The sequence below is a fragment of the Aspergillus fischeri genome, genomic scaffold, assembly GCF_000149645.3.
Source record: "Aspergillus fischeri NRRL 181 1099437636249 genomic scaffold, whole genome shotgun sequence".
Classification (NCBI taxonomy): Eukaryota; Fungi; Ascomycota; class Eurotiomycetes; order Eurotiales; family Aspergillaceae; genus Aspergillus; species Aspergillus fischeri.
In genome coordinates, this window is record NW_001509770.1 from 1,444,626 (window position 1) to 1,467,835 (window position 23,210).

The 23,210-nt window shown below is 50.3% G+C and overlaps 9 protein-coding genes across 9 annotated transcripts, besides 3 other annotated features; 4 read left to right on the forward strand and 5 right to left on the reverse strand.

The window, feature by feature from the left end:
- Positions 1 to 665: 665 nt before the first annotated feature.
- Positions 666 to 5,166, reverse strand: NFIA_012310 (ribosome biogenesis protein URB2; the record flags this gene model as incomplete). The annotated part of the gene is made up of 2 exons (XM_001264438.1): positions 666 to 5,090; positions 5,149 to 5,166. 2 exons carry the CDS (start codon positions 5,164 to 5,166, stop codon positions 666 to 668), a joined length of 4,443 nt encoding a protein of 1,480 aa, XP_001264439.1.
- Positions 5,167 to 5,533: 367 nt separating this feature from the next.
- On the forward strand, positions 5,534 to 6,026 carry NFIA_012320 (MICOS complex subunit MIC10; the record flags this gene model as incomplete). The annotated part of the gene is made up of 3 exons (XM_001264439.1): positions 5,534 to 5,608; positions 5,764 to 5,914; positions 5,977 to 6,026. 3 exons carry the CDS (start codon positions 5,534 to 5,536, stop codon positions 6,024 to 6,026), a joined length of 276 nt encoding a protein of 91 aa, XP_001264440.1.
- A 664-nt stretch (positions 6,027 to 6,690) lies between these two features.
- mac1 (putative copper-activated transcription factor GRISEA) lies at positions 6,691 to 8,025 on the reverse strand (the record flags this gene model as incomplete). The annotated part of the gene is made up of 1 exon (XM_001264440.1): positions 6,691 to 8,025. The coding sequence occupies one exon, from the start codon at positions 8,023 to 8,025 to the stop codon at positions 6,691 to 6,693; it is 1,335 nt and encodes a 444-aa protein (XP_001264441.1).
- Positions 8,026 to 9,323: 1,298 nt separating this feature from the next.
- On the forward strand, positions 9,324 to 10,333 carry NFIA_012340 (putative mitochondrial outer membrane protein (Sam35); the record flags this gene model as incomplete). The annotated part of the gene is made up of 3 exons (XM_001264441.1): positions 9,324 to 9,578; positions 9,644 to 9,883; positions 9,938 to 10,333. 3 exons carry the CDS (start codon positions 9,324 to 9,326, stop codon positions 10,331 to 10,333), a joined length of 891 nt encoding a protein of 296 aa, XP_001264442.1.
- A 1,225-nt stretch (positions 10,334 to 11,558) lies between these two features.
- Positions 11,559 to 11,596: a microsatellite.
- Positions 11,568 to 11,595: a microsatellite.
- A 235-nt stretch (positions 11,597 to 11,831) lies between the features above and the next one.
- NFIA_012350 (cell division control protein 14) lies at positions 11,832 to 12,780 on the reverse strand (the record flags this gene model as incomplete). The annotated part of the gene is made up of 2 exons (XM_001264442.1): positions 11,832 to 12,463; positions 12,525 to 12,780. 2 exons carry the CDS (start codon positions 12,778 to 12,780, stop codon positions 11,832 to 11,834), a joined length of 888 nt encoding a protein of 295 aa, XP_001264443.1.
- A 1,316-nt stretch (positions 12,781 to 14,096) lies between these two features.
- NFIA_012360 (FPP/GGPP synthase family protein) lies at positions 14,097 to 15,324 on the forward strand (the record flags this gene model as incomplete). Its single annotated transcript, XM_001264443.1, has 2 exons — positions 14,097 to 14,482; positions 14,541 to 15,324. The coding sequence occupies 2 exons, from the start codon at positions 14,097 to 14,099 to the stop codon at positions 15,322 to 15,324; spliced, it is 1,170 nt and encodes a 389-aa protein (XP_001264444.1).
- A 374-nt stretch (positions 15,325 to 15,698) lies between these two features.
- Positions 15,699 to 16,697, reverse strand: NFIA_012370 (Smr domain-containing protein; the record flags this gene model as incomplete). Its single annotated transcript, XM_001264444.1, has 4 exons — positions 15,699 to 16,059; positions 16,128 to 16,378; positions 16,453 to 16,553; positions 16,664 to 16,697. 4 exons carry the CDS (start codon positions 16,695 to 16,697, stop codon positions 15,699 to 15,701), a joined length of 747 nt encoding a protein of 248 aa, XP_001264445.1.
- A 3,106-nt stretch (positions 16,698 to 19,803) lies between these two features.
- gpaA (guanine nucleotide-binding protein subunit alpha gpaA) lies at positions 19,804 to 21,043 on the forward strand (the record flags this gene model as incomplete). Its single annotated transcript, XM_001264445.1, has 4 exons — positions 19,804 to 19,921; positions 19,986 to 20,328; positions 20,386 to 20,942; positions 21,000 to 21,043. The coding sequence occupies 4 exons, from the start codon at positions 19,804 to 19,806 to the stop codon at positions 21,041 to 21,043; spliced, it is 1,062 nt and encodes a 353-aa protein (XP_001264446.1).
- Positions 21,044 to 21,941: 898 nt separating this feature from the next.
- NFIA_012390 (uncharacterized protein) lies at positions 21,942 to 23,069 on the reverse strand (the record flags this gene model as incomplete). The annotated part of the gene is made up of 2 exons (XM_001264446.1): positions 21,942 to 22,814; positions 22,899 to 23,069. 2 exons carry the CDS (start codon positions 23,067 to 23,069, stop codon positions 21,942 to 21,944), a joined length of 1,044 nt encoding a protein of 347 aa, XP_001264447.1.
- Positions 22,338 to 22,417: a microsatellite.
- Positions 23,070 to 23,210: the final 141 nt, after the last annotated feature.

Genomic DNA, 23,210 nt, shown 5'->3' on the forward strand with positions numbered 1-23,210 from the left:
AGGAACTGTGAAGGATCCGTGGTCTCGGAATGGCCAGGATCATCCCGCCCAGTTGAGCCGTGGGCAAACCACCGTCCCTTATCGCCCTCCATGAGACGATGAGGGCCGTGGTCAGGCCTCTGGGAGACGTGCTATCATTTTCCGTTGCTCCATTCGGTCGTGTAAGCGACGGCCGTTATCAGCAATCAAGATCAGAAATGGTGGTTGCTGCTCCACTTGGCCTCTCCGCAATCAGCCTGAGCACTGGGGAGCTCCACGGCTCCAGCGACTCAGAGGCCGCCATGAGGCCACCCCCGGCTGGGCATATCTAATCTCACGGTCATTGTGGGTTTGTGACTCGATGGGATCGAGTAAAAGATTTATTGTCAAAAGTCGAGATTGCGATGGTCATTACCATCTATCTGACATGAGGAGACGAACTGACAGTTGTTTTAACGAGCAAGGATCTGATGATAGAAAACGAGCCACGCCGAAAATATCACCGGGAATGGAAAGATCACGTGATTTCAGCATAAGGAGCCTGTGCTGGCACTATTGAGTGCTTCGGCTACTGATTGTTTACAGCAAGACTGCTTCTGGTACGTGTTATAGAATTTTCATAATTTAACATGTAGTGGAAAAGTGGTATCTGTATACATAAACGAAATGCCAATTCAACCTCAACCTCAACCCTTGTTCCATTTGCCAAACTTCACGTAGTCATCATAGAGACCCTTGAAGATTGCCCGTCCCGAAACATCCAGGCCTGCATTCATGGCCCGCATGGTATCCCGCGACATCACGTCCAGAATAGCATAGAGACCAGGAAGGATTGCTGCTTTCACTTCCGGCACCAAGGAGCCGCGGAGTGAACTCTGCGCGTACTCCATGATCAAGTACTGCAAATACTGACCGGCAATACGCTTGGCTTTCTTGGTCTGGTCAGTGAGAGCCTCACGGCTGCCCCCAGATTGTGTGGGTCGCGAGACGGCGGAGACAGTGGGATCGCAGAGCGAGGTGAGCAGACGGGTGAAATGGACGGCATGTGAAGCCTGCAATGGTGCAAGCCAGTACGGCTGCTGTGTGTGCCCCTTTGCGGACAGCATGGATCGACTTCTCTTCTTGGAGCGGGCGAAGAGGCAGTTCAAAAGTCGCTGCATGGCCGGAAGGATCAAGTGGAAGCGCCCGCCGAGTTTCTGACGGTGAAGACCCAGCAGCACTCCCATCAGTTTACAGAGCCGGACGTATATTGTTGCAGCATACTCCGGGTTGATGCGAGGTCCAGCTTTCGAGGCGCATACTGAAATAGCGGCCAGGAGGCTGTCGATGTTCCATTGCGCAATGCAACGGGTGTGGTTGCGAAGCAGAATGTCCAGACACTCTGTGGCGAAAGTAAAATGTTCAATGGAAGTGCTCTGCGAGAGAGACTCTGTAACTGCCGTGCATAGGAGTGACAACTCTTTTGCTGCAGAAGTCTCCTTGTCTTCGGTAGACGGTAGTGAAGCGACTGCAACACCAGCAGCAAGTAGGCGATAAGCGGCACGATCGCCATCGAATCCAAGCTCGCGTAATTCTCGAATCACCGCGGTCACTTCATCCACGCTCATAGACTTGAACTTCTCTGTAGTCGCTCGGATGAAAAGTTGCTGCTCCTCGCCAAACATATGCTTGAGGGAAAGAGTTTCAGCGCATTGAACAACAGGAACTGTGATGCTTCTGTCCGATCGTCGACCAGTAAAGACACGGCGTCTTATGAGCCTCCGCAACGAAGAGCGCGAGTCCATAGACCTTTCGACGTAGCTCTCGATCTTTGTCAAGAATTTCTCAGCCTCTATGCTATCCGCCACCAGGTCCTCAAAGTCCTCCAGGGCATCAAGCATCTTGATCAACGTAACGGTTTTCTCAATTTTCTTCTTCAACTGATCCTTGACAGACCGAACTTCAGCCACAATCAAGTCAAACATATGCTGGCGGCAGGAGTCGAGCTCCTGTTCAACAAATGCGCCAGAAAGCTGTTCCTGATGGAGCCAGAATTGCGATAGTGAGATTCTGAAGAAGAAGCACTCCATTGAGTTGCGGTCAAGAGATTTCAACTTCAGGACTTTGGCTGAAACCTTGCGATACATCTTTTTGAACAGCTTATCACGATCTTCCTCCGATAGAACAAGCAGCTTGGATATCACTGCTCGATGTAGATTGCGGAACGCTTTCATAACCTGTAGATCGTTTTCAGTCCCCTGCAACGTAACAGCTTTGGCAGTGGTGAACATTGGCTCCCAATCACTCGTGAAAGTCGCTGCGGTCTTGGGCATATCGGCCAGCTTGGCCATCAACGACAAGAGTCCGAGCTTGATCTCCGCCATGTTATCCTCCTGGACAAGAATTTCCTGAAGCAGATCCAATAGCACACCTCTCTGGCGCCGCATGATCAATGGTCCAGGCACTCTTTGGAGGCTTTCGATATAGAGCTTGCGATACTCCTTATCCTCTTTCAACTGCTTGGAAAGTACATGAACGAGATCCACAGCGATTGCCGGCGAGTTGAGTAGGTATTCATGGCAAACGACTGAGGCCCATGCCTGGACAAATCTTGCATTTGGCGGGGAAGTCTGCAAGCTCGCAGAGGGCAATCGAAATTGTGACGCTGCTAGGCCGAGAATGCTCTCGAAAAGAGCACGCCTATCGTCAGTCTTCAGCTGAGGCCAAATATCAGGGCTTCTGACGAGCGTAAGGAAGTAGCCCAAGGCAAGAGACACTGATGAATCCAGTGTTTCAACCCGACCGTTCCAAGGCGAAGTTAGGGATCCCAAAGTATCTTGCTTGGTGATTGTGCCGATATAGTCCTTGACCTCGCCTGTTAGGACGTGGAAGCTCTCCAAACGACCTGTGTCGGTTGTTTCCTTGACAGCGGCCAGCGCGAATTGATACGCTTCGAACGATTCCAATGCAGCGCATGTATTCTTCATTCGGTTTTTATGGTTACGCTGGACTGAACTCACCGCCGCATCGGTTAGATTCAAAGTCGCGACCATGAGCGGATCTTCCGCTGATTGCACATTATTCGCGAGTAAATTGCGAGCCAGTCGCCACAAACGCCAACGCCAGTGGAAACTCTGCTTTGAGGACAGCGTCGCCGTCAGGGTGTCAAGAATAGAGTTCAACTCTTCTCTCGCGCCCGCAGCACCGAGGGCTCGGTTCCTGAGACCAGCTTCTAAGAGGACGAATTGAGCAAAAGCGCCAGGTGCAGACGAAATCTTCCCGTCCTCGCCTCTTATTTCCACTGCAGCTGCTCGCATCTGCGCATCAGCAGTGGCGTGTGTGAGGGGACTCCGCAAGATATCGCTATAAACGTTACACAAATCATCGTCCTCCCAAATAGAGAAGAGGCTCAAGCTGCTATCCGCGAGACGCGCCTCTTCGACGTCGATCAACTGCTCGTACCATAGTTGCATGAAAGTCGGAAGATCTCTTGCAGTAAGGAACGCGCGCAGCAAGGGGATCACTATTCCGTTCTTAATGGTATCGTAATTGCTATCTGTGCGGTGCACGCCACTGCGCCAATGAAGAAGTATCTTCTCAAGTAGAGCCCTCAGCAACTTGGCTGAATCCTTGAGGCCAGAATTCGGTAAGAAAATATCCGCTCCCAGTTCAATCAACAAGGCCGTCAAGCCCCATTCAACTGGGGACAGACCCTCCTTGAGTAGTCCCGTGTATGCGGCATGGGTGAGAAGCGTGTGTAGAGAGAGCTGCACGTTCCGGTTTAGAACAATACGAAAGAGCTGTTCCAGAATGATAACAAACTCGGAGACGTAGGCGGCCGATGGACCCAAACTCTCCTGTTTGACAATCGAGAACGCCAGCTCCGCAACCGCAACAAAGAGGGTCTCCAACCAGGGAGCCTCGTGTGTCTGCCGGCGAAAGGTGTCTCTGGGAACGGAGCGGGCAGCGATATCGAGGAACTCAGGGAGCAGCTCAGCAGTTTTCCAGAGCTTCTTCTCCTGCTTGATGGTCTTTGAAGAATCAGTCGCACAGAGAATAGGCTTGAACGTCTCGGACACCGGTTTGACGGAACTCCAGTCCGGCTCGTCACTTGAGTAGTCTATGCCCGCACCACCTCGGTCGAAGAACGCTGTACGAGCCGGTAGGACGACATGGAGGGCAATCAAACGCTCAACACCGTGTAAGACCTGAGCCCTCTCGTCCGTATCAAGTTTGATGGAGCGTACACAGACCTGAAGCCTGAGTGCATTCTGGAAGCAATACTTTGCAAAGGATTCATGACTTGACCCGGCGTCCGAATCGTCCCGGCGGGAAGATCTCAATTCCCACAACTCCAACACGGCCGGGATGATGTAGAGGAGATGTTGCAAGTCGGTCGTCTTTCGTCCGTCGAAGAGCTGTTTGGAGACTATGGTAGTGAGCTTGAACGATTGACCCAGCAGTTTCGCGACCGACTCTGGTTCGCCGCGGAGGGCATGCTTCAAGTGCGAGCTGGCGACTTCATCGACACCCGCTGCCCGACTCGTCAACGTAACCAAGCTATAAAGACAATCCAAAACGCGAATAAAGGAGAGGAAGCAGGAGGAGGATGTCTGCGGCTGCTGGTCGATATCCATAGCATCTTGGTCGTCGGCATCGGCTCTCTTCCTCTTAGTTCCCTTCTTGTCGTCAAGTGGTGAATCGCCCAACGTATCGCTCGACTCCGAACCAAAGCGCAGATCATCAGCCTTTCCATTCTCAAGAGTTGCGAAAATATCTTCCTCCAGATCTGTAATCACGTCGCTTAATGTCGCTAGAAACTTCTGGTCTTTGAGTATGGTGGCCAAGGTCTTTGGAGGGATCAGATCGATCAACTGTCGCAGAAGCAGAAATGAGGCCGGTTCGACACGATGGCTTTTCCCTGCCCTCAGCTTCTTCAACAACCACCGGAGAACCCATTCTTCTTTCGGGGCGGCATTGGTCTGAATTTGTCCGGTTCGATTGAGTTCCGGATGTGTCGCACACAAGCTTAGATCAAGTCCGATAATCTGAGCAGCGTCGTTGATCTGTGCCAAAGGTGAAGCGGTGCCTTTTTCGAGCCGCAGTAGAGTTTCTTGCGACGAGCGCGGGCGCTGTATATAGCAAAGCAAGATCAGCATACGCATTCCGCAGAAGTCTGAAAATACTAACCTCCGCGACTGAAGGCATCTCGTCCAAGATCTACGCAGACAGAACTCCCCGGCTCTCTCTCCCAAATCAAAAGAAAGGAAGAAAGTAGGGTGTTCTTTGCTTCGTTATCAGATAGCTCAAAGGGAAAAAAAGTTGTGATACCTTTTAAGACGGCGGACCCAAACTGACTGACGACAGAAAACCCGCCCAAGCCTATTTTTTCCGACCGCCTTTGCCCGCCGAAGCTCGATCGACGTCGCTCTCCGACTCGTTTCATCATCTCCTTATTTTGGTTATCAATTCCTCGCGTGACATTTGCACAAGTCTATTGCTGAATGTCGGTTGCGAACCCGCCCCTGCTCTTTATTGCCATTATACTAATGGGCCAACTTCTAGATCTTCCGCAATGGCCGACTCCAATGAATCCCAGCCCGTTCTCCGGTCCACCAAGCCCGTTAGCGAGGCATTGCTGAACGAGAAGGTACTATCACGCTTTCATGACATCCTTTCTGTCCTTGTCGCAGCCTGTCTCCGACCGCAAGGAGTCGATTATAACAAGTCTCCGATTCGGATCCAAGCCCGAATTGCATACAATTTCTGCTTCCAATGGCTAATATGACGTTACGTTGTTTACAGTGGGATCGCGCCATCTCTTCCATGATCATTCGTTCCTCCCTCGGTCTCTCCTTCGGTGTTGTCTTTTCAGTCCTTCTCTTCAAGCGGAGAGCTTGGCCCGCGTGGGTTGGTCTGGGTTTCGGAGCTGGTCGTGCCTGGGAAGAAGCCGACGGTATGTGCAAGGCCATTGATTATCAATACAGACAATGAGTACGGCGGCTGACACGGTTCTAGCTTCCTTCCGTCGGGGTGATTCTCCCGTTAGAGATGCGCTGCGTAAATAGAGATTGGTTTAGCATTTTATCATGTACGATACCTGCATAGGTGTTGAAAACAAGTTCGGTTGAGGCGCTTTTCAAGTAGTTTAGAGATGTTCTAGGCTTCATTTACCTTTCAGCATGCATTATATCTGTCATTCTACTCCCTCTTCAATGTCGCTTGTCGACTCGTTCAAGCATGTTACGCCTATGTTTGCCAGAAGAGCACAAGCCGAATCCTTGGAGGAATGGCAGTGTCTTCGCCTCGGTAGCTTGCATATGCTCTGAGATACTAAGCAGTAGACTGTCTGCGTTCTTTGCCTTTAGGCTACTCTAACGCATCTATCGATCCAGGCGCAAAGAAGACAAGAGAGAACCCCATTCTTGCAGCGTCCACGCGCTCAAGGCACGAACCCCGAATGAGAAATTGAGCAACCACAACACCGGGAATGTACGTCCAAAAAGAGGGGAGACCTTTCGAAAACGAAGAATTCAGAGTAGGCATGGACGTAGTCCGAAAGAACTATGCACAGAAGAAAGGAAGCAGAATGAGGAGCTCTAAGATCCAGCATCTATTAGGTGGGTATCGGGGTCGTAAGTTTCGAACGCCAGGTTCGGCATCAAAGGAGAAATGGGGCAAAACATTCTATTTAGCGATGTGCAGCAAAAGGCACCATCAATCGCTAAATCTCTAGAGCATTGGGTTCGGTGATTGAACGGTGGCATGTGTGTGCCCAGGTACGAGCGGGGAGCCGACGCTCTCATGCTTTGCAGAAGGACTCGATGGAGACAAATCGTTGTTCTCGATCGTTGAGGACTCGACTGCAAGGCCATTGTGACCACTATGTGTGAGACAGCCAACGCAGGCACAATCGTTGCCGCAGAGGCAACTACCAGTCACATCCGAGCAAGCACTGGGGAGTTGCACAGGATATTCGATGGTGTAATATTCGGAGGGTACCATCAGATGTTGCTCTGAGGGGTACTCTGTAGAAGGCGAGCTGCCATTTGGACTGTTGTTGTCCGTGTTGTGTATGGCCTCCGAGTGGTTTTCGTGGCCGAAGTGGCTGAAATTGGTCAAGTCGTAGTTAAACGGAGTGGCATCAGGGTTGCCATTTGATTGCAAATTGCGGTAGCCATTCAAACGCTCGAAACTCGATTCCTCACCATCAAGCGTGACTAAGAGACCCATCTCTTGGACGTGCTGTCTGGTAGTGTTATTAAAGGGATGGGTGGCGCATCCTAGACACTGACAACTGTCCCCACAGTTGCAGTCATGCTTCCGCTCTCCGCTGAAAGTTGTATTTGGGGAACCAAGAGTTTGTGTCTGACCCGACGTGGGCTGTGATAAGGTGCCGTGGAAGAACCCATTACCGTTGGCGACATTATGCTGCGAGAAACTCGGCTTTGAGTAGTCTAGTGTCGGTTGAGGTATGTAGTTCGGCATGACCGCAGGCTGTCCGAGTGCCTGATTCTGTAAAGGGTAATGCGACGAGTAGTTATTCTGGCCAGCTGTATAGAAATGCTGCCAGGATGAGTTTTGTGGAGTCGAAGTTGGTGGATACATCGCGCCATCCGGATAGGGCTGGTATGATGCAGTCTGCGAATCCATAGGCGAGTCATTCTTTCGGCAACAAGAACTCTGAGTCGATGCGGGGACGGTTGCTGGCGTCTTTGCAGAACAGCAGCTACTCTTTTGGGATCCTGAGCTCGGGACGTTATCGAATGCCTGCTGAGCCATAAAAGTAGGTGGAGTGATAAATTCCGCGTTTGTAGCGCCGCTCGAACTGCTAGCAATACCGAGCCCTGCGTCGTATGGTGAATAGGGCGGCAGACGGCTAAAGACTCCATTCTCGCCGTGCCTGTTCTCAAATCCAGAAATAGTGGTGAAACCACTGGCGAAATTCCCAGGCGGTTGGAAAGTACCGGCCCTTCTCTCGCACTGCTGGCTATCACCTGTGGGCGGTAGTTGCGGAGTCATGGGGGGGACGGAGAGTGGATTTTGAGCCGGAACATGTTCCCCCATGCTGGCAGGCACCTGATATACTGGCCTACATAGACAGGTAGATCCTGGATACTGTCAGCCTCCAGAGTCCCGAAGGCAAAAAATGGTGCGGTAGGAGGTTCTCTCCTCCTAGTCATACTAACCTTTGGGTATAGCAATCATAAAGGCGCACTCCCGCTGACAGCTACACTTGCCTTTGGGATGGGGACATTTGGCAAGCGGACGCCCAGCCTTTGGGACTTTGATCATCAGTCTGTCGAAATGCTGGCATTTCGACGAGCGATGGCCACGAATACATGGTTTACTGCATAGACAGGCTTAGCAACACCGGAGCACATCCCAACACTGAGCTGAAGAGTCAGGCCTTACCATGACCATTTGGCTCCCTCTTCATCAAGAGGCATGGTTGCAGTTGGTTAATCTCAACCCAGCCTGGACCATATATTGACTGTCAACCCCTTGAAATATGGGCTGAACGACAGATATGTTCCTCGGTTGGATCAATTGACTCTGAAAGCGTCCGCAAGTTTTTACCCCACTTTGGCAAACGACTAGCGCGTCAAAGCTCTGATCAAGTACCAAGCGGGGAGGTAAGGGCGGCTAGAAAATAAGTAGAATGATACAAATCAAAACCTTTCGATCAAAAGCACAATTTCCGAGGTCCGTTCTAGGGAATGAGAAAGAGAAACATCACAATGATCAGACACTTAGGAGTACGGAAGGATCCGGTTGCTCGACCAGAAAATAAGACAAGACAGGGCAGGGAGTTGATTTGTCGGCTCTCTGCGATTATCTGTCGGTGAGGAATCCAAGGAGCAGATAGCAATCCAAGGACGCAGAATCGAACAGCCAGACCGCACCCTTGTAAGCGCTTGATCATGCGGGGAGCAGCGACGGGAGATAGTCCTAGATAGTGGCAGTAAATGATTTTCCCCTGGAGAGTCGGAACTTTGACAAAGAAGCAAAGATCCAATCATAATGGAGGGTTTTGGGCTCTTGATGACATGACTGTGGGGAACGTGATGCGATTTGAGCCTCAGGCATCTACCCGGGTAACCAGGCATCTGTCCCTGGATGCCTGAGGTATTCTCGCGGAGTTTATCAAAAAATGCTGGGAACAAGTGGATGCGTTGCCAATCGAGCTGCGACTAGCTTCAGGAACCATCCATTCCCGCCCCGGGCGTTTCTTAGCTATTGTTTAGGTATCCTTATACTGGTCTGACGTGAGATACTTCTTTTAACATCCACGGACATTGTCATACAGGGTTTATACCACATTACAACCCAAGTTGAGCCTCTCCCATCCTCCGTCATCCATCATGACCCCAGACAACCGTGGCACCTCCGGCCAGGCTCCGGAGGATACGCCATCTTCTCGCGCTCGGGATTTCTTCTCCGTTCCTGCACCGATTAAGCGCATCTTCGACCGATTCCCTCTTGTCACCTATCCTTCAAATGACCTTCCTCATCATTCCGGGATAGCCCGACGCGGCAACCGTTTGTTTGTCTTCACAGATCCCGCGAGCGCCAGACGAGGGAGGCCGTCGTTCAACCCGCAATGTCTCAAGTGGCAGGTTAGATCGACGAAGGTCAAACTCCTCCTCATAATCGATCGCTGACTGGGTTTCTCTGAGTATAGGCATACTTGAGATTTGTGGGAATTGACCTAGAAATCGTCCCTTCAAACAACCACGCTTCTCCAACCGGCGCGCTTCCCTTCCTTCTTCCCGCGCTACCAGCCGCTACTACTGGGCCAATTCCCTCGAACAAACTACAAAAATGGGCCATTGAACAGGTCCACTGTGAGGAAGAGCAGCAATTGGATGTGCGCTTTGAGGTGTATGCCTCATTACTGGATCACCGGATACGAAATGCCTGGGTGGGTGACGTCCTCGGGATGTATGAAAATCGAGCCTCACTGACGTGACAAAAGCTATACATGCTATACCTGGACGCAAAGAACTTTGAAGCAGTAGCACGGAGACTATATGTGGATCCATCGACCAGCAATTGTGCAGTGCGCGCCGCTCTGGCCATGCAGCTCCAGCACGCTGCGCGCGACGAGCTACTGAGGACCTCGGCTTACGTGGATGTCATCGCCTTGGAGGCCGATGCTGCGGACGCATTTGAGGCGCTTTCGACACTACTAGGAGACAACGAGCATTTCTTCAACCGACCGAATCCCGGGTTGTTCGACGCCAGTGTTTTCGCGTACACGCATCTGATTCTGGATGAAGAGATGGGTTGGAAGCAGAATCGACTGGGGGAGCTGCTGCGACAGCATGAGAATCTTGTACAACATCGCGACAGACTGCTAAGATTCTTTTAGGCCGACAGCCTACTGTATAATATGTAATAACCATATTTGCATGCATTAACGAAGCTGCGAAAGAAGACAAGAAATAGACAAATCAAGACAGATACTAATGTTTACATCCGCTTCCTGAAGCACATACCAAACCACCAGTGATCACAACACACTTTGCGCCCGCTTGCCCAACGCCTCGGCCATGTTCTTATTTACCTTCGCCTCACGAACCACTTGTCCACGCAGTGCATATTTGTCACAAGCATACAACCCCCCAGGCCGCAGAGTCTCTACCACTGCATCAAAACGCCCGTTTAGCGGGATATGTTCGACCACCCAATGCGGAAACCAGGCCGAGGCACCAAGCGAAGCCTCCGGTGGCGCGAGCGACGATCGCTGCAAATCAAATATACCCAGATATACTCTTCGCACGCTTCCGTCTGTGTCCGCAAATGCGTCCTTCTGCACTAGCTACCTCCCACATCCCCGGCGCAGCATTAGCCTCACAACCTCGGCATCCCGAGGCGTGAGCCTCAGAAGCTGCAGGGAATACCGGCCCGTGCCACAGCCTAGATCGACCAATCGGAGTTGTTGCGGTTGAGACTTTGAGATTTGTCTAGAAATAGGGGGCGTAGATCGCGTAGTTGGATGGCGTCCTGTGCCTCGAGGAAGTTCCTGTGTCGTAGGCCTGGTCGATAGACTTAGTCGTTGTTCTTATAGTCGAGGATTGTGGCTGCATACCTATGCCCACTTACTGTATACTTCGACTGTGAAATGCAAAATATATTAGCGAAATCCCTCGTCGTCGTTTTGACTTGCTCGGACAAGGAGCCTTTCCTGGGTTGTTTTGGTCATTTGGGGACGTATGTACTTCAAAGTGTAAGCGCTTGGCTGCAGGCAGCCCAGCGCAATGTAAGAACAAAGTCTCTTATTTGCCTACGAAAAGCTTGCTGCGATCAGTCTAATCAGTAAAGGTTCATGTGAGGTGTGATTCATACCAGTCCAGCAGATGAATCATAAACGTTGAAAGTGGAAACGCAGATATTTCCGGGGTTGCATGCATAATATGCAAGTTTAATTGACTGGCGACATGTCAACGTGGTGTATGACGCTCTAGCCAAGAACCAGTATTCATAGACAGTAATCTTCGTATTCAAAATCCACTTGCATTCAATTGTTGCGATCGTTATCTTTCTAGACTGCCTGACATGACACCATGAGACATCAAAGATCGTGACTCGAACATGAGAAAGAAAGAGAGAGAGAGAGAGAGAGAGAGAGAGAAACAAATTGGAGGTAAAAGAAATGGGCCTGACCCCGTACCAGACGGGAGGTAAGAAAGTATGAAAAGAAAATGGAAAGGAAAGAAGCAACCGGGCATTGATCCAAACCCCAGAATTGAGAAGAAAAAAGAACCAGTCATAACCGATAGCACCCATACCCAGGAACGCTCCATCGCTGAATAGACAGAAGAGAGAGATTAAAAAGCAATATCAATCCAGCATATCAGGTCCACATGCTAATAGACCGTCGCTCCAAAGGGAGCCGTCTCCTTTAGATCCTCCACTAGGTCCTCCACATTGTTGAGATATCGCCCTAACAGAGCCTGCTTCTCCTCGGTCGTGCGCGTATCCCCATGGCCCTTTCCTCCATGCCCAGGCCCCGCCACATTGAGACTTCGTGAATACGGGCCACCGCCCAGTTTGCTAGGGCTGCGCTGTAAACCACAGACCGCCGTATTCGGAGCACTTGCTCCGATGGGATATGTTGGTGTCTCCGGCATCAGATAGAAATAAAGGAATTCAACAAGCTTGAGTTTGACCTCGCGCGACGTCGCGCGCTGCTTAAATAAGGAAGTTACGGTGAGCAGTCCGTCCAGTTCTTCAAACGTTCGCGTGTTGGCTGGGTGGTCCAACAAGGCTGTGACAAGAGTGAGAAGGGTCGCGGACTGAATCGCAGGACAATTTATGGGGTCAAGGAGGTCAAGAAGAAGGTTCATGTAGATTTCGCGAGCGAAAAGAGTTCGTGATGGCGGGTGGAGGAGTAGGACACCTTGGATCAGGTCAAGGGTAGAGAGAATGAGCAAGTCATTAGTGCCAGTCCTTCCGCGACCCAGCAGATGCTCCAGGCAGGTCACCAAGCGCATTGCAACTGCCGAATTGTTAGTCTCTAGACAAGCGCGACAGCGACCGTAACCATCATGGGAACATACCATTCCATTGAAAGCCTTCTTGCAATTTGAAGAATTCTCGAAAGGCCGGATCATCTTTCAAGTCAGATAGAGCCTTAGGCTCTGGCTGTGGAGCTCCAAATGACAGCAGCGACCTCCGTTTTTCAGACACCGGCTGTTTCGACTTGGACAAACAAATCTGTGCGAGCAGGCCTTCCACCTGGCGCAATCCCTTGCGGACTTTGCTTGGCTCATAAGAAGAGAGATAGTCGAATGAGTGCGCCAATAGCGTCTCCATGAGTGGATAGAATGGAGATGCGTTATGATATATTATGGTATGAGTAAGTAAGAAATGGAGGCTCAAAGGATACAGGATAACGGAGATATAAACCGAAGGTGAGGATAGTCAAGAAGAAGAACCCTTTAGTCCCGAGGCAGAGGAACACTGGAGACAGTAGTGTTATCTATGCTCGCTAAAAGCCAAAAAGGCAAAAATAGAACACAGGCCAGACACTGTTTTTTTTTAAAGTCTCTCTCTCCTTCGCTGGGATGTGGATTTAATCATTAATTAAGATTATTGATCGTTGGTAGAGATGGAAGATAGCGCGACCAAGTTGCCCAACACATCATTGACACTTCATCTGGGCATCTGGGCTAACTTACCCCGTCGTAGTCCAGCACCATAAGACTCTTAGTGACTAGGGCCTAAATCCTAATCAGCATCATCGTGGGAAGATCGTGCCGATGAATTCCATCATTCTGATCCATTTTCCCCTCGCTAAGTGGCTCTTCTAGACCGTCTCTCTCCACATCCCAGCCACCCACAGTTGTCTAGTCTCTACGGTCTTACAGCCAGACGGTTGCCCCGGGAAACGTGCGGCCCCCATCACCCCTGGGCGCTTACCCTTCAGGCCTGGTGACGAACGAGGACCATTTTGTTGGTCGACAGAGGAAGAGCTTTTCAAGACTCAAGCTACTAATGATGTCAGTCTCAGCTACGCCATGTTCCTTCAGATTAATCTTGTTCAGCTCGGCTCTGGGATGATCACTCGTTCGAGATCCCAGCCCCGGGAAACGGAGAGTTATCAACAATGACACCATCATATCAACAAAAAGCGCAGCGATGCCTGAAGGTGGAGATATTTCCGCAGAGAAACTTACTTTTTTTTTCTCCCTCATCTAATTGCCAGTCCCTTCCGTATGTGCATTATTCCTACTGATGACGGAATTTTCTAATCTCTCCCTTGCCTTGATTCATCCCTTGTTCTTGAGTCACTGCAAGACCGCAAAATAACCCGACATGCCGAATGCTCTAGTCACATGACTTGGCTTTCTGCTGCCTTGCCGCCTAGCGGCCTAAGGTTCTTCACAGCCACTGATGGATGCGGGGTGCATGTGATAAATTCACAAAGTTACTCATCCACCATGCATATGGGATGTGCTGGCATACCCATGCGCTCTGTCACCGGCACCTCAGTATTTGAACAGAGTTTTGAGGATCGTTGATGGATGCAGAGGCTCTCAAATTCTTTGTTCCCGACCATTTCACGTGCATGTTTTTGACACCTCGTGGGCAAAGCAAGTTCTAAGTGAGAGCTGTCTAAACTGCCCCTCATGTCGTCGTCGGGATCTGCGTTTCAACCTCCGATAGAGATTCCAACTCGAAAGAGCTCCGCCGGTATGGCCGACCGTCTGCATACAAGCTCATCTGTGATGGATGGAAGCCAGTTGCAAGGCGAGAGGCCTCAGACCGACATGGACTCTTCCAAAAGACATACCCGGAACCGATCCAGCTTCGATGGCACCAAATATCGTGATGGGAAATGGTCGCAGGAGTACGAGAAGATCCTGATGGGCCCGTATGACTACATGCAGCAACATCCCGGCAAGGATATCCGGCGACAGCTCATCACAGCTTTCAACGTCTGGCTTCAGGTCCCTCCGGAGAGCCTCTCAATCATCACCAAAGTCGTGGGGATGCTTCACACCGCTTCGTTGCTGTAAGTCGCGAAATAAATACTCCCGCTAGGATAGTCGCTGATTTCCGTCTCCTGCCAGGGTCGATGATGTGGAAGATAACTCCATCCTCCGCCGCGGCATTCCCGTCGCTCACAACATCTTCGGTACCGCGCAAACCATCAACTCTGCCAATTACGTATACTTTCTGGCTCTTCAAGAAGTTCAAAAGTTGAATAACCCGACTGCTATTGATATCTTTGTTCAGGAACTATTGAACCTGCATCGGGGTCAGGGGATGGATCTCTTCTGGCGAGACACCCTCACCTGTCCTACGGAAGAGGACTATTTAGATATGGTGGGGAACAAAACGGGCGGTCTCTTCCGGCTCGCAATTAAGCTGATGCAAGCCGAGAGCACCACCGGCATAGACTGCGTGAGCCTCGTCAACGTCATGGGCCTGACCTTTCAGATCTGCGATGACTATCTCAACCTTTCCAACAAGACTTACACCCAGAACAAGGGTCTATGTGAGGATCTGACCGAGGGCAAATTTTCGTTCCCTATTATCCACAGTATCCGGTCCAACCCACGGAACCATCAGCTTATCAGTATTCTCAAACAGCGAACCAAGGACGAGGAAGTCAAGCTGTATGCGATTAGTTACATGGAAAACACCGGCAGTTTTGCCTACACGAGGAAAGTGGTCCGGGAGTTCCGTGACAAGGCGATATCTCTCATCGACGAGATTGACGCACAGGGCAATGGCAAACAGGCCGAGGGGCAGAAGGATGGGGCGATGGTGCGGGCGATTCTCGACAAGATCACCGAGTCGACTTTGCGGGATGATGTTAATGGCGCTGATGGTGCTGATGGCGGCAAATGAGACTTGTGTCTTTTCCAAAGTAGAACTACCTTATACCCAGAGGGTGTATACCCGCATTATAAACCAGGATCGCGGCATTTGGTTGAATACGGATTGCATTGATGATCTTGTCATTTTATGATAATATGATGATGATTGGTCTTAAGACAGATTGGCAATACAGCAAATTCTATATAACTGAGGTTGCCTTTTCGAGTGAGCATGCATCCATTCATTGTAATCTCTTGCATCATGATATCTTTCATTGAACTTCTAGTGTACCCCCAAGGTACCGTAGGTATCTCAACCCAAAATTACCACGAAACATTACTGTACTATAGCCTCTAAATCGCACCTTATATATGCCATACCCATGAATATAACCAAGAACACCCTCACATAATTGTACAACAAGCCTTCTCGAGCTTGCGGAGCACCCGGGGAAGAATCGCATTGACCACCTGCTCGATCTCGTCCTGCTGCTGCCCACCCTGCTGTTGGTGATGCGGTTGTTGACCGGGGTACTGTTGATGCGCCTGCTGGCCATGACTGTAGCTTTGCCCATGGCCTTGTCCATGTCCATGTCCGTGTCCAGTGGAGGGCGGCATCTCCGCCGGGCCCCCGGTCAGATTCACATAGATCCGGCCCGCGTTCTCCTCGGTGGCATACTGCAGCCCCAGCTCGTGACAGACCTGTTCGACCCGCGGCTTAATCTTCTGGACGTGGTTGGCGGAGTGGTTACCCTTTCCCACAATCCTGCGAGTCATACCATCAGCAAACTAACCCTCTACCCATCAACCCGCAAGCCGAATGAAGAAACTAACACATGGAGATGAGTCTGCCCATGCGCCTTGGCATATTTGATCCTCTGCTCGAGAATCTCCTCCGCCTCCTCGACGAACTGCCCATGCAGATCGATCGTGTCGGCCGGCACGCGCCCGTCGGCGTTATTCTCGCGGAAGATGAACTCGGACGCTTGTTTGTTGTACTCGTCCATTTTGCGGCCGTGCGCTTTGCCCTGTTCGGAGAGTTCTTTGGCTAGCGCGCCGTCGCCGTTTGAGTACGCTTCTTGGCTCTGCGATGCATGATATGCGTGTCAATCACTGTGCCGGGATTGTGAGCTTCATGCGGGGAGAGGGTGAGGCGCACCCGTTGGAAACATGAGTTACGCTTTGCGGCTTCTTGACGGGCTAGGTCGCGGAGGCGGTCGTATTCGGCTTCTGCGTCGGCGCTTTGGTCGTGACTGAAGGCTGGGTTTGCGCATTGTTTGTTAGCATTTATGGTGTATTCGCGGGTTTGGGTCTGGTTTGTTTCGCAAAGCAGTGGTCGAACTTCGTGGGTTGCGGTAAAGGCGACTTACCCCGATGGCCCATGTAGGACATTTCGTGAGACATTATGAGAGAGGATGTGGTATTATATACAGAGGAAAGTTTAGGTCATAGCATGATTTTGTGAATGTGATTAAAATGCGAAATCAACAAAGAATATCACAGCTAGATACAATCTGAAGAAAGATCAGGATCGAGGGCTGAATCGGCGTTTCTTGCGTCCAGCGAATGAGCGGGAAAAGAGAACTCAATTCGTGGTTGAAGATGTGGAGCAACCAAGATCTTCTTCATTAATCCGTCCAGGGTTCAGTAAAACAACACTGAACCAGGGCATCGATATCCATATGCCCAGATTCAAGACGCCGCCGAATATGACCTCTCTTGTGAGTCGTGAGCCATGATACTCTTGACTTCACTCTAGAGTTTATTATTGTAATGCCATGTGGTATGATGAAAGACTGGGGGCATCCATGGGGTACGGAGTATACAGCGTTCAATAGTCTCGTTGACTAGTTATCCTTGTCATAGTCATCGCAGTCTAGTTGGTCATCTCAAAAGCAAAGCGCGCGGCAAGAGCACGAATAGTCAGTGGAAACTGAGACTACTGTGGGTGAGGCACATGAAATCCACAGTGTGCGTTCATACAGCCAAGAGAGGTCTAATTAGCCGGGTATTTTCCGTTGTTCGGTCGCAAAGTTAGTACAGGGTTATTGGTAGTTGTACAGACAATCTAGGTACCCATGATGAAGTAATATGGCTACAGACGCGACAGCTACTACTAAAATCTAGTCAACTGCCGTTGCTACAAGAGACGAGGGAAAGTCCCCCGTCTCGCTAGAGAGGTAGACTCCTTCAAAATGCCGAATGGTGATTTCCATCTGCGGAGAAATTATTGATCGACAGGATTCTGTGGAGAAACGAAGAACAAGCAAGTACGGGCGTATCAGCTGGTATCAGGTAGCCAAGGTATGAGAGATCATCATCTTCTGAATTGCCTTGAACAAGAATAGGCTCATCTGTATGAAGATGCTTGAGACAGAATCCTTCTAGAAGGATGAGAGAAAAAGCCACTGTCGCAGCAGCCGCCATTACTAGTCACCCTGCGTGCAGAGTTGTTTCTCGTTCCTGGACCGATGCTAAGTCTGTGGCTCCGATCATAGGCGACCTCCACCGCGTGGCGACACGTTGAAACTGCACAGTCTCCCAGTACAGACTATCATTCATCTGACTATTTATATTTTGTAGTAACTATCTACCTCTCTATAACCTGGATAGAGGTTGCCTAATTGTTATGATCACTCTGGCTTGTAGGTGGAAACGGCAAGGGCAAGCCAAGTCCTAGCTCAGGCGTCATATTACCCGTGGGACACCATATATTCCAGAGCTGAATCGTGTGGTGTAGAGTCCTTAGTTAGGGACAGGCATGATCTGCGTAAGATGATGGCATTCAATCACATTATCGCCTCAGTAGCCTCATCAGCCGGCATATGAATAATAGTCTAGAGCACAAGTGGAAAGGTCATCAGCAGATATCTACTTATCTAGCTTCAGCAGGTGCAATGGCATATGAATACGGTCATGGTGTGCTCTCATCTCAAACTCTAGTCAAACAAGAATGATACCCACATCCCGGTTGCATCAACTGAAAAAACAAAGATGACAGCTTCTTCAGTCTTCATTCTGATTGTGATTCCACAATGGTTTCAATTTGCTTCTGAATAACACCGCCTTTTCAACATACCAAATCATTCGTAGTATACTCCGTACCTCTGCAGATCTCTGTCTTGCAGCCAGCTGTAAGTATGATTGCCGCCCTGTCGGATTGAATGGGTCAACTAACGCACCGTGGTCCACTCATCAAAAAGGAGGGCAATTTGACTCCGACGGGTGTGATCATTGGTTCGCAGAATTGTGTCTCCAGCATGACCCCTTACCCTTTCAACCAATCACCATAGCGCCTAAAGGAAACTTCCCACAATTCTGGTCACTTGGCTCCACTTCCCCCTTATTGTTCTTTCCCAAAAGTGAAAAATAGAGAGGTTTCCTCTGCAAATCTGCTTCATTTCGTCTCGTTCACGAAACTTAGTTTTACTCATCTTACCGTGTACTCGTACAGTACCTGCCTACCTAGCTACAAGGTAGTCTAGGTAGATAGATCGTTGACGTTGTAGTCAGTAGTAGTACCTCTCTACGCCGTAGGTACTCCAATAGATATCTTCTGTTTCTTGTCTCTTGTCTCTCGGGTTTTTCCCCTTACGTTAGCCTCTTCGGCCCCTCTACCTGCATTTCCCACCCCCAAATCTAAAAGCCTTTGGCTTTTTTCTTCCACCACCCACTTTCTCTCCTCTTCTTCTGTCTCCCTAAATCATCCATCCTCATCTATCGACTCCTCTGACAAGGGTTGATTGATAGATCAATTTCTTCATCCCGCGTTTTCTCTAGCTTCTTTTCTTGTGACTGCTGTCTTCCTTCTACATACTTTATTTTCTCTTCTCCATTCGATCGGATCGAGATTGTGGTTCCGTACCCGGTGCTTAGCCCATTATTCTCCCGGCGTTGCGGACGGTTTCAACTTGAACTACTTCTTTCCTTTCGCCTCCTTTCCCGCCCGGTCCTAACTCGTTCACCTACCTATAATTTTTACACCCCTTTAAACTCCCCTCCCATTTTCTGTACTGTCGCTCAGCTTCGCGGTAATATTATCATCAATCAATTCCGAGCAGCCATTCGCCTTCTTCTTTCTATCTGAGAAGTGCGAACTATCATCCTCCCGTCGGAAAGGATTTCAAACCAAGTGGGTGATTCTGTTCCTTTTACCCTCTAGCACAGCCGCCCATCTGTCTGGTCTGCCTCGAGAGGGCCTTGCCGCCGCATGAACCTACCTCTCCTTGCGTCAGCACGATCACTCTGATTTGTAATTGTCTGTTGCCTGTCTGTTTTCTATGGGCATTTTTCCATCTGCAATTATTCTCTCCCATGGTGTATCACATTCGATGTCGTCAACTGTCTCATCTGATGGTTTCGTGTCGGTACTTGTCTTCTTTACTGACGTCTGCCATTGATAGGCTTCCACGATAATCAGTTCCGCGAGAACCCCTTCCGAGCATACCTGCCTTACACTAGACTTTCGTTAAGACACCTCCAATCAATTGAATAATCAACTACCGCCGAGATGGGTTGTGGAATGAGTACCGAGGATAAGGAGGGCAAGGCCCGTAACGAGGAGATTGAGAACCAGCTCAAAAGGGACAAGATGATGCAGCGAAATGAGATCAAGATGCTTTTGCTCGGTATGTCTCCATCGAGCCGCTCCTCAACCTCGACAAGACCTTTTCCACTAATGTCCTTGAACAGGAGCTGGTGAGTCCGGCAAGTCGACGATCCTGAAGCAGATGAAGCTCATCCATGAGGGTGGGTACTCGCGCGATGAGCGGGAATCTTTCAAGGAAATCATCTACAGCAACACTGTTCAGTCGATGCGCGTCATCTTGGAGGCCATGGAGTCGCTGGAACTTCCCCTGGAAGACGCTCGCAACGAATACCATGTTCAGACCATCTTCATGCAACCTGCTCAGATTGAGGGCGACAGCCTGCCCCCGGAGGTTGGAAACGCCATTGGTGCTCTTTGGCGTGATACTGGTGTTCAGGAGTGCTTCAAGCGTTCCCGCGAGTACCAATTGAATGATTCCGCCAAATAGTGGGTTTACTCTGTCCCTCAGCGGTGCTTCAGGAAGTTTGCTAATCGGGTTGACAGCTACTTCGATGCGATCGACCGTATCGCTCAGCCCGACTACCTTCCCACCGACCAGGATGTTCTGCGCTCTCGAGTCAAGACCACTGGTATCACAGAGACAACCTTTATTATTGGCGACTTGACCTACCGCATGTTCGATGTCGGTGGTCAGCGTTCGGAGCGTAAGAAGTGGATTCACTGCTTTGAGAATGTGACAACAATTCTTTTCCTGGTCGCTATCTCGGAGTACGATCAGCTGCTGTTCGAAGACGAGACAGTCAACCGCATGCAGGAAGCACTCACCCTGTTCGACTCGATTTGCAACTCGCGGTGGTTCGTCAAGACCTCTATCATCTTGTTCCTGAACAAGATCGATCGATTTAAGGAGAAGCTGCCTGTCAGCCCCATGAAGAACTATTTCCCCGATTATGAGGGCGGTGCCGACTACGCCGCAGCCTGCGATTACATCCTGAACCGCTTCGTATCACTCAACCAGGCCGAGCAGAAGCAGATCTACACCCACTTCACATGCGCCACCGATACTACACAAATTCGTTTCGTCATGGCGGCTGTAAATGGTACGTCTCCTAAGGACCCTTGTTTACTCTTGATTACCGACCACTAACGTCTTTCAGATATCATTATCCAAGAGAACCTCAGACTCTGTGGTCTGATCTAATGAGCCATTATACTTGACGGAGTGAGGATTTTCTTTCAAAACATTTAGACCACATCATAGATGTGGCTTGTAATCAGATGTCGATGTTCTGTCTCTTTTCCTGGATGTTCTTGCCATAGGTGATCTCGATTCTCCCCTGCTCGAGACCCTGGTGTTTGAGACATTCAATCTGTCCATCTACTAATACCTTATTTCCTTTGTGTGGTAATGATATCTCGCCAGCTCTCTGTTACATTAAGATCATTGATATCCCCAAAGACACAGAGCAGGAGTTTGTTCATCATTTCTTTTTCCATTCGCCATGTGCAGCGGGTTATCTGTTGTTTCTTTACAGCCCTGCAGGCGAGAGACTCTGTGGTTCATGTCCATTTCCTTTTATTTCTTTTTTTTCTTCTCCATGGGATGCCCGCATTTTCTTATTCAATCTTGTCGTTTGTCTTCTAATCCTTATCTCATCCCTCTTTACGTTTCCATCCTTGCCTCAATTTTCCATGTCTCTGCTTTTCGAATACTGGATATCCTCTCATCATCTTGATGCCCTCGTCACAGATTCTGTGTGCAAACCTGATACCACGCACCCTATCCTTGGTTTCGTGCCCATTGGGAACAATGAAGGACGATATGGCAGTGGGCACAGGGAATGGCAGGATATGCAGATTATCATGTCTCTTCTCACGTGTCATGTCGGGTCGGTAGTTGGTCATAGTCAGAGTTAAAGGAATTGTGAATTATTCATTTGTTTTAGCCATGGGATTACCATAGCTACTCGTTCGTCGTCAAAGTAAAGGATAGGTATGTACGGGCCACTAGGGCCAGGATACTGCTCATATATACAGAACGCTGGAATTGTAAACGCTCATCATGGTCGAGGGAGGGCTTCAAACCAAAGTACAAACGCTCAAAGTCGCAACTTCGGTCCGAGAAACACAACCAACACTGCCACAATCCACAGACCGAAAATCCACGCATATAGCATCATCCGCCCCAACCAGCCTTTCCCCTCGGTCATGCGCCGCAACATCCCCATCCTCTTCTCAGCGGCGCCCATATTGGTAGTCGTCCGGTCGAGACCTTCGACCGCGCGCGCCAGCACCGACTTCTCCGCCTCCAGACTGGAATGGAATGCCTGCGAGGAAGCCTTGAGCTGCGTCGCAAGGGAAAGCAGGGAGGTAGTGAGGTCTTCTTGCTCGGCACGGTGGGCATCGAGCGTCTGCTCTGTTTCTTGGACCTTGGAGGTTGAGGTCGCGGAGCCGGTGGCTATTGCTGTGGAGTCTGTTGCAGCAGCAGGGCCTCTCTGATGTCGGTGCCGCAGTGTCGGTGTTGCTGCTGCTGTCGCTGTCGCTGTCGCTGATGGTGGTGGTGCTGTCGTTGTTGACGCAGTAGTCTGCGGTGTAGTCTGGGTGATATCCATCTCGAATTCAGCTTCGCCTTCCGCTTCGGCGTGCATCTCCTCCCTCGCTTCCTCGGAGACAGCATCCCTGTTCCCTTCCGATGCGGACGATGTGCTCCCCGCCTCGGGCGTGACCGTTACCGCTTCTTCCTCCTCACCATCGAGGATTATCTCGTCCTCTTCGTCAGAGTCTAGGTCGGTTTCGGCTGCTTGGCGCATTTCCGCCTCCGCGGCACTCCTGTCTAATACATCCTGGAGGAGCTTGAGTGATTGTCGCTTTCGCGTGAGGTCTGTCTGGAGCTCATGGCGGCGGTCGAGGGGTTTGAGGGTAGGGAGGGTGCGTTCGAGCTGTGAAAGGAGGGTGCGGGCGTACTCGGCGTTCTGTGATGGGTGTCAGTTCAGCGGGATAGTGGGTAGATTTATTGCTGGATCCGATACGTAACTGAACGGAAGAGGAAGACGTACGGCTGCTATGCGCATGCGCTGGTATTCGTTTCGTCGGAGAGATTTGAGGTCTGCGGATGGGGAGAGCAGGTTGTGTTCTAGGCGGGTGAGGAGGCGAGAGAGGTTGAGGACTTGAAGATCGGGGGATGTGGGTGCTGTTGATGAGATCTGGGGAAAGGTTGTGAGAGTCATTTTTGCGCTCCCTGACCTATTGGAGATTGTGGGTTGGGGGAAGTGAGGAGGCTGATGCTCTAAGCTGAAGACGGAGATGCTGTCACTTGGCTGTAGATTGCATGCCGTGGATGAGTAAGCGGCGGAGAGCTTCTGCACTTT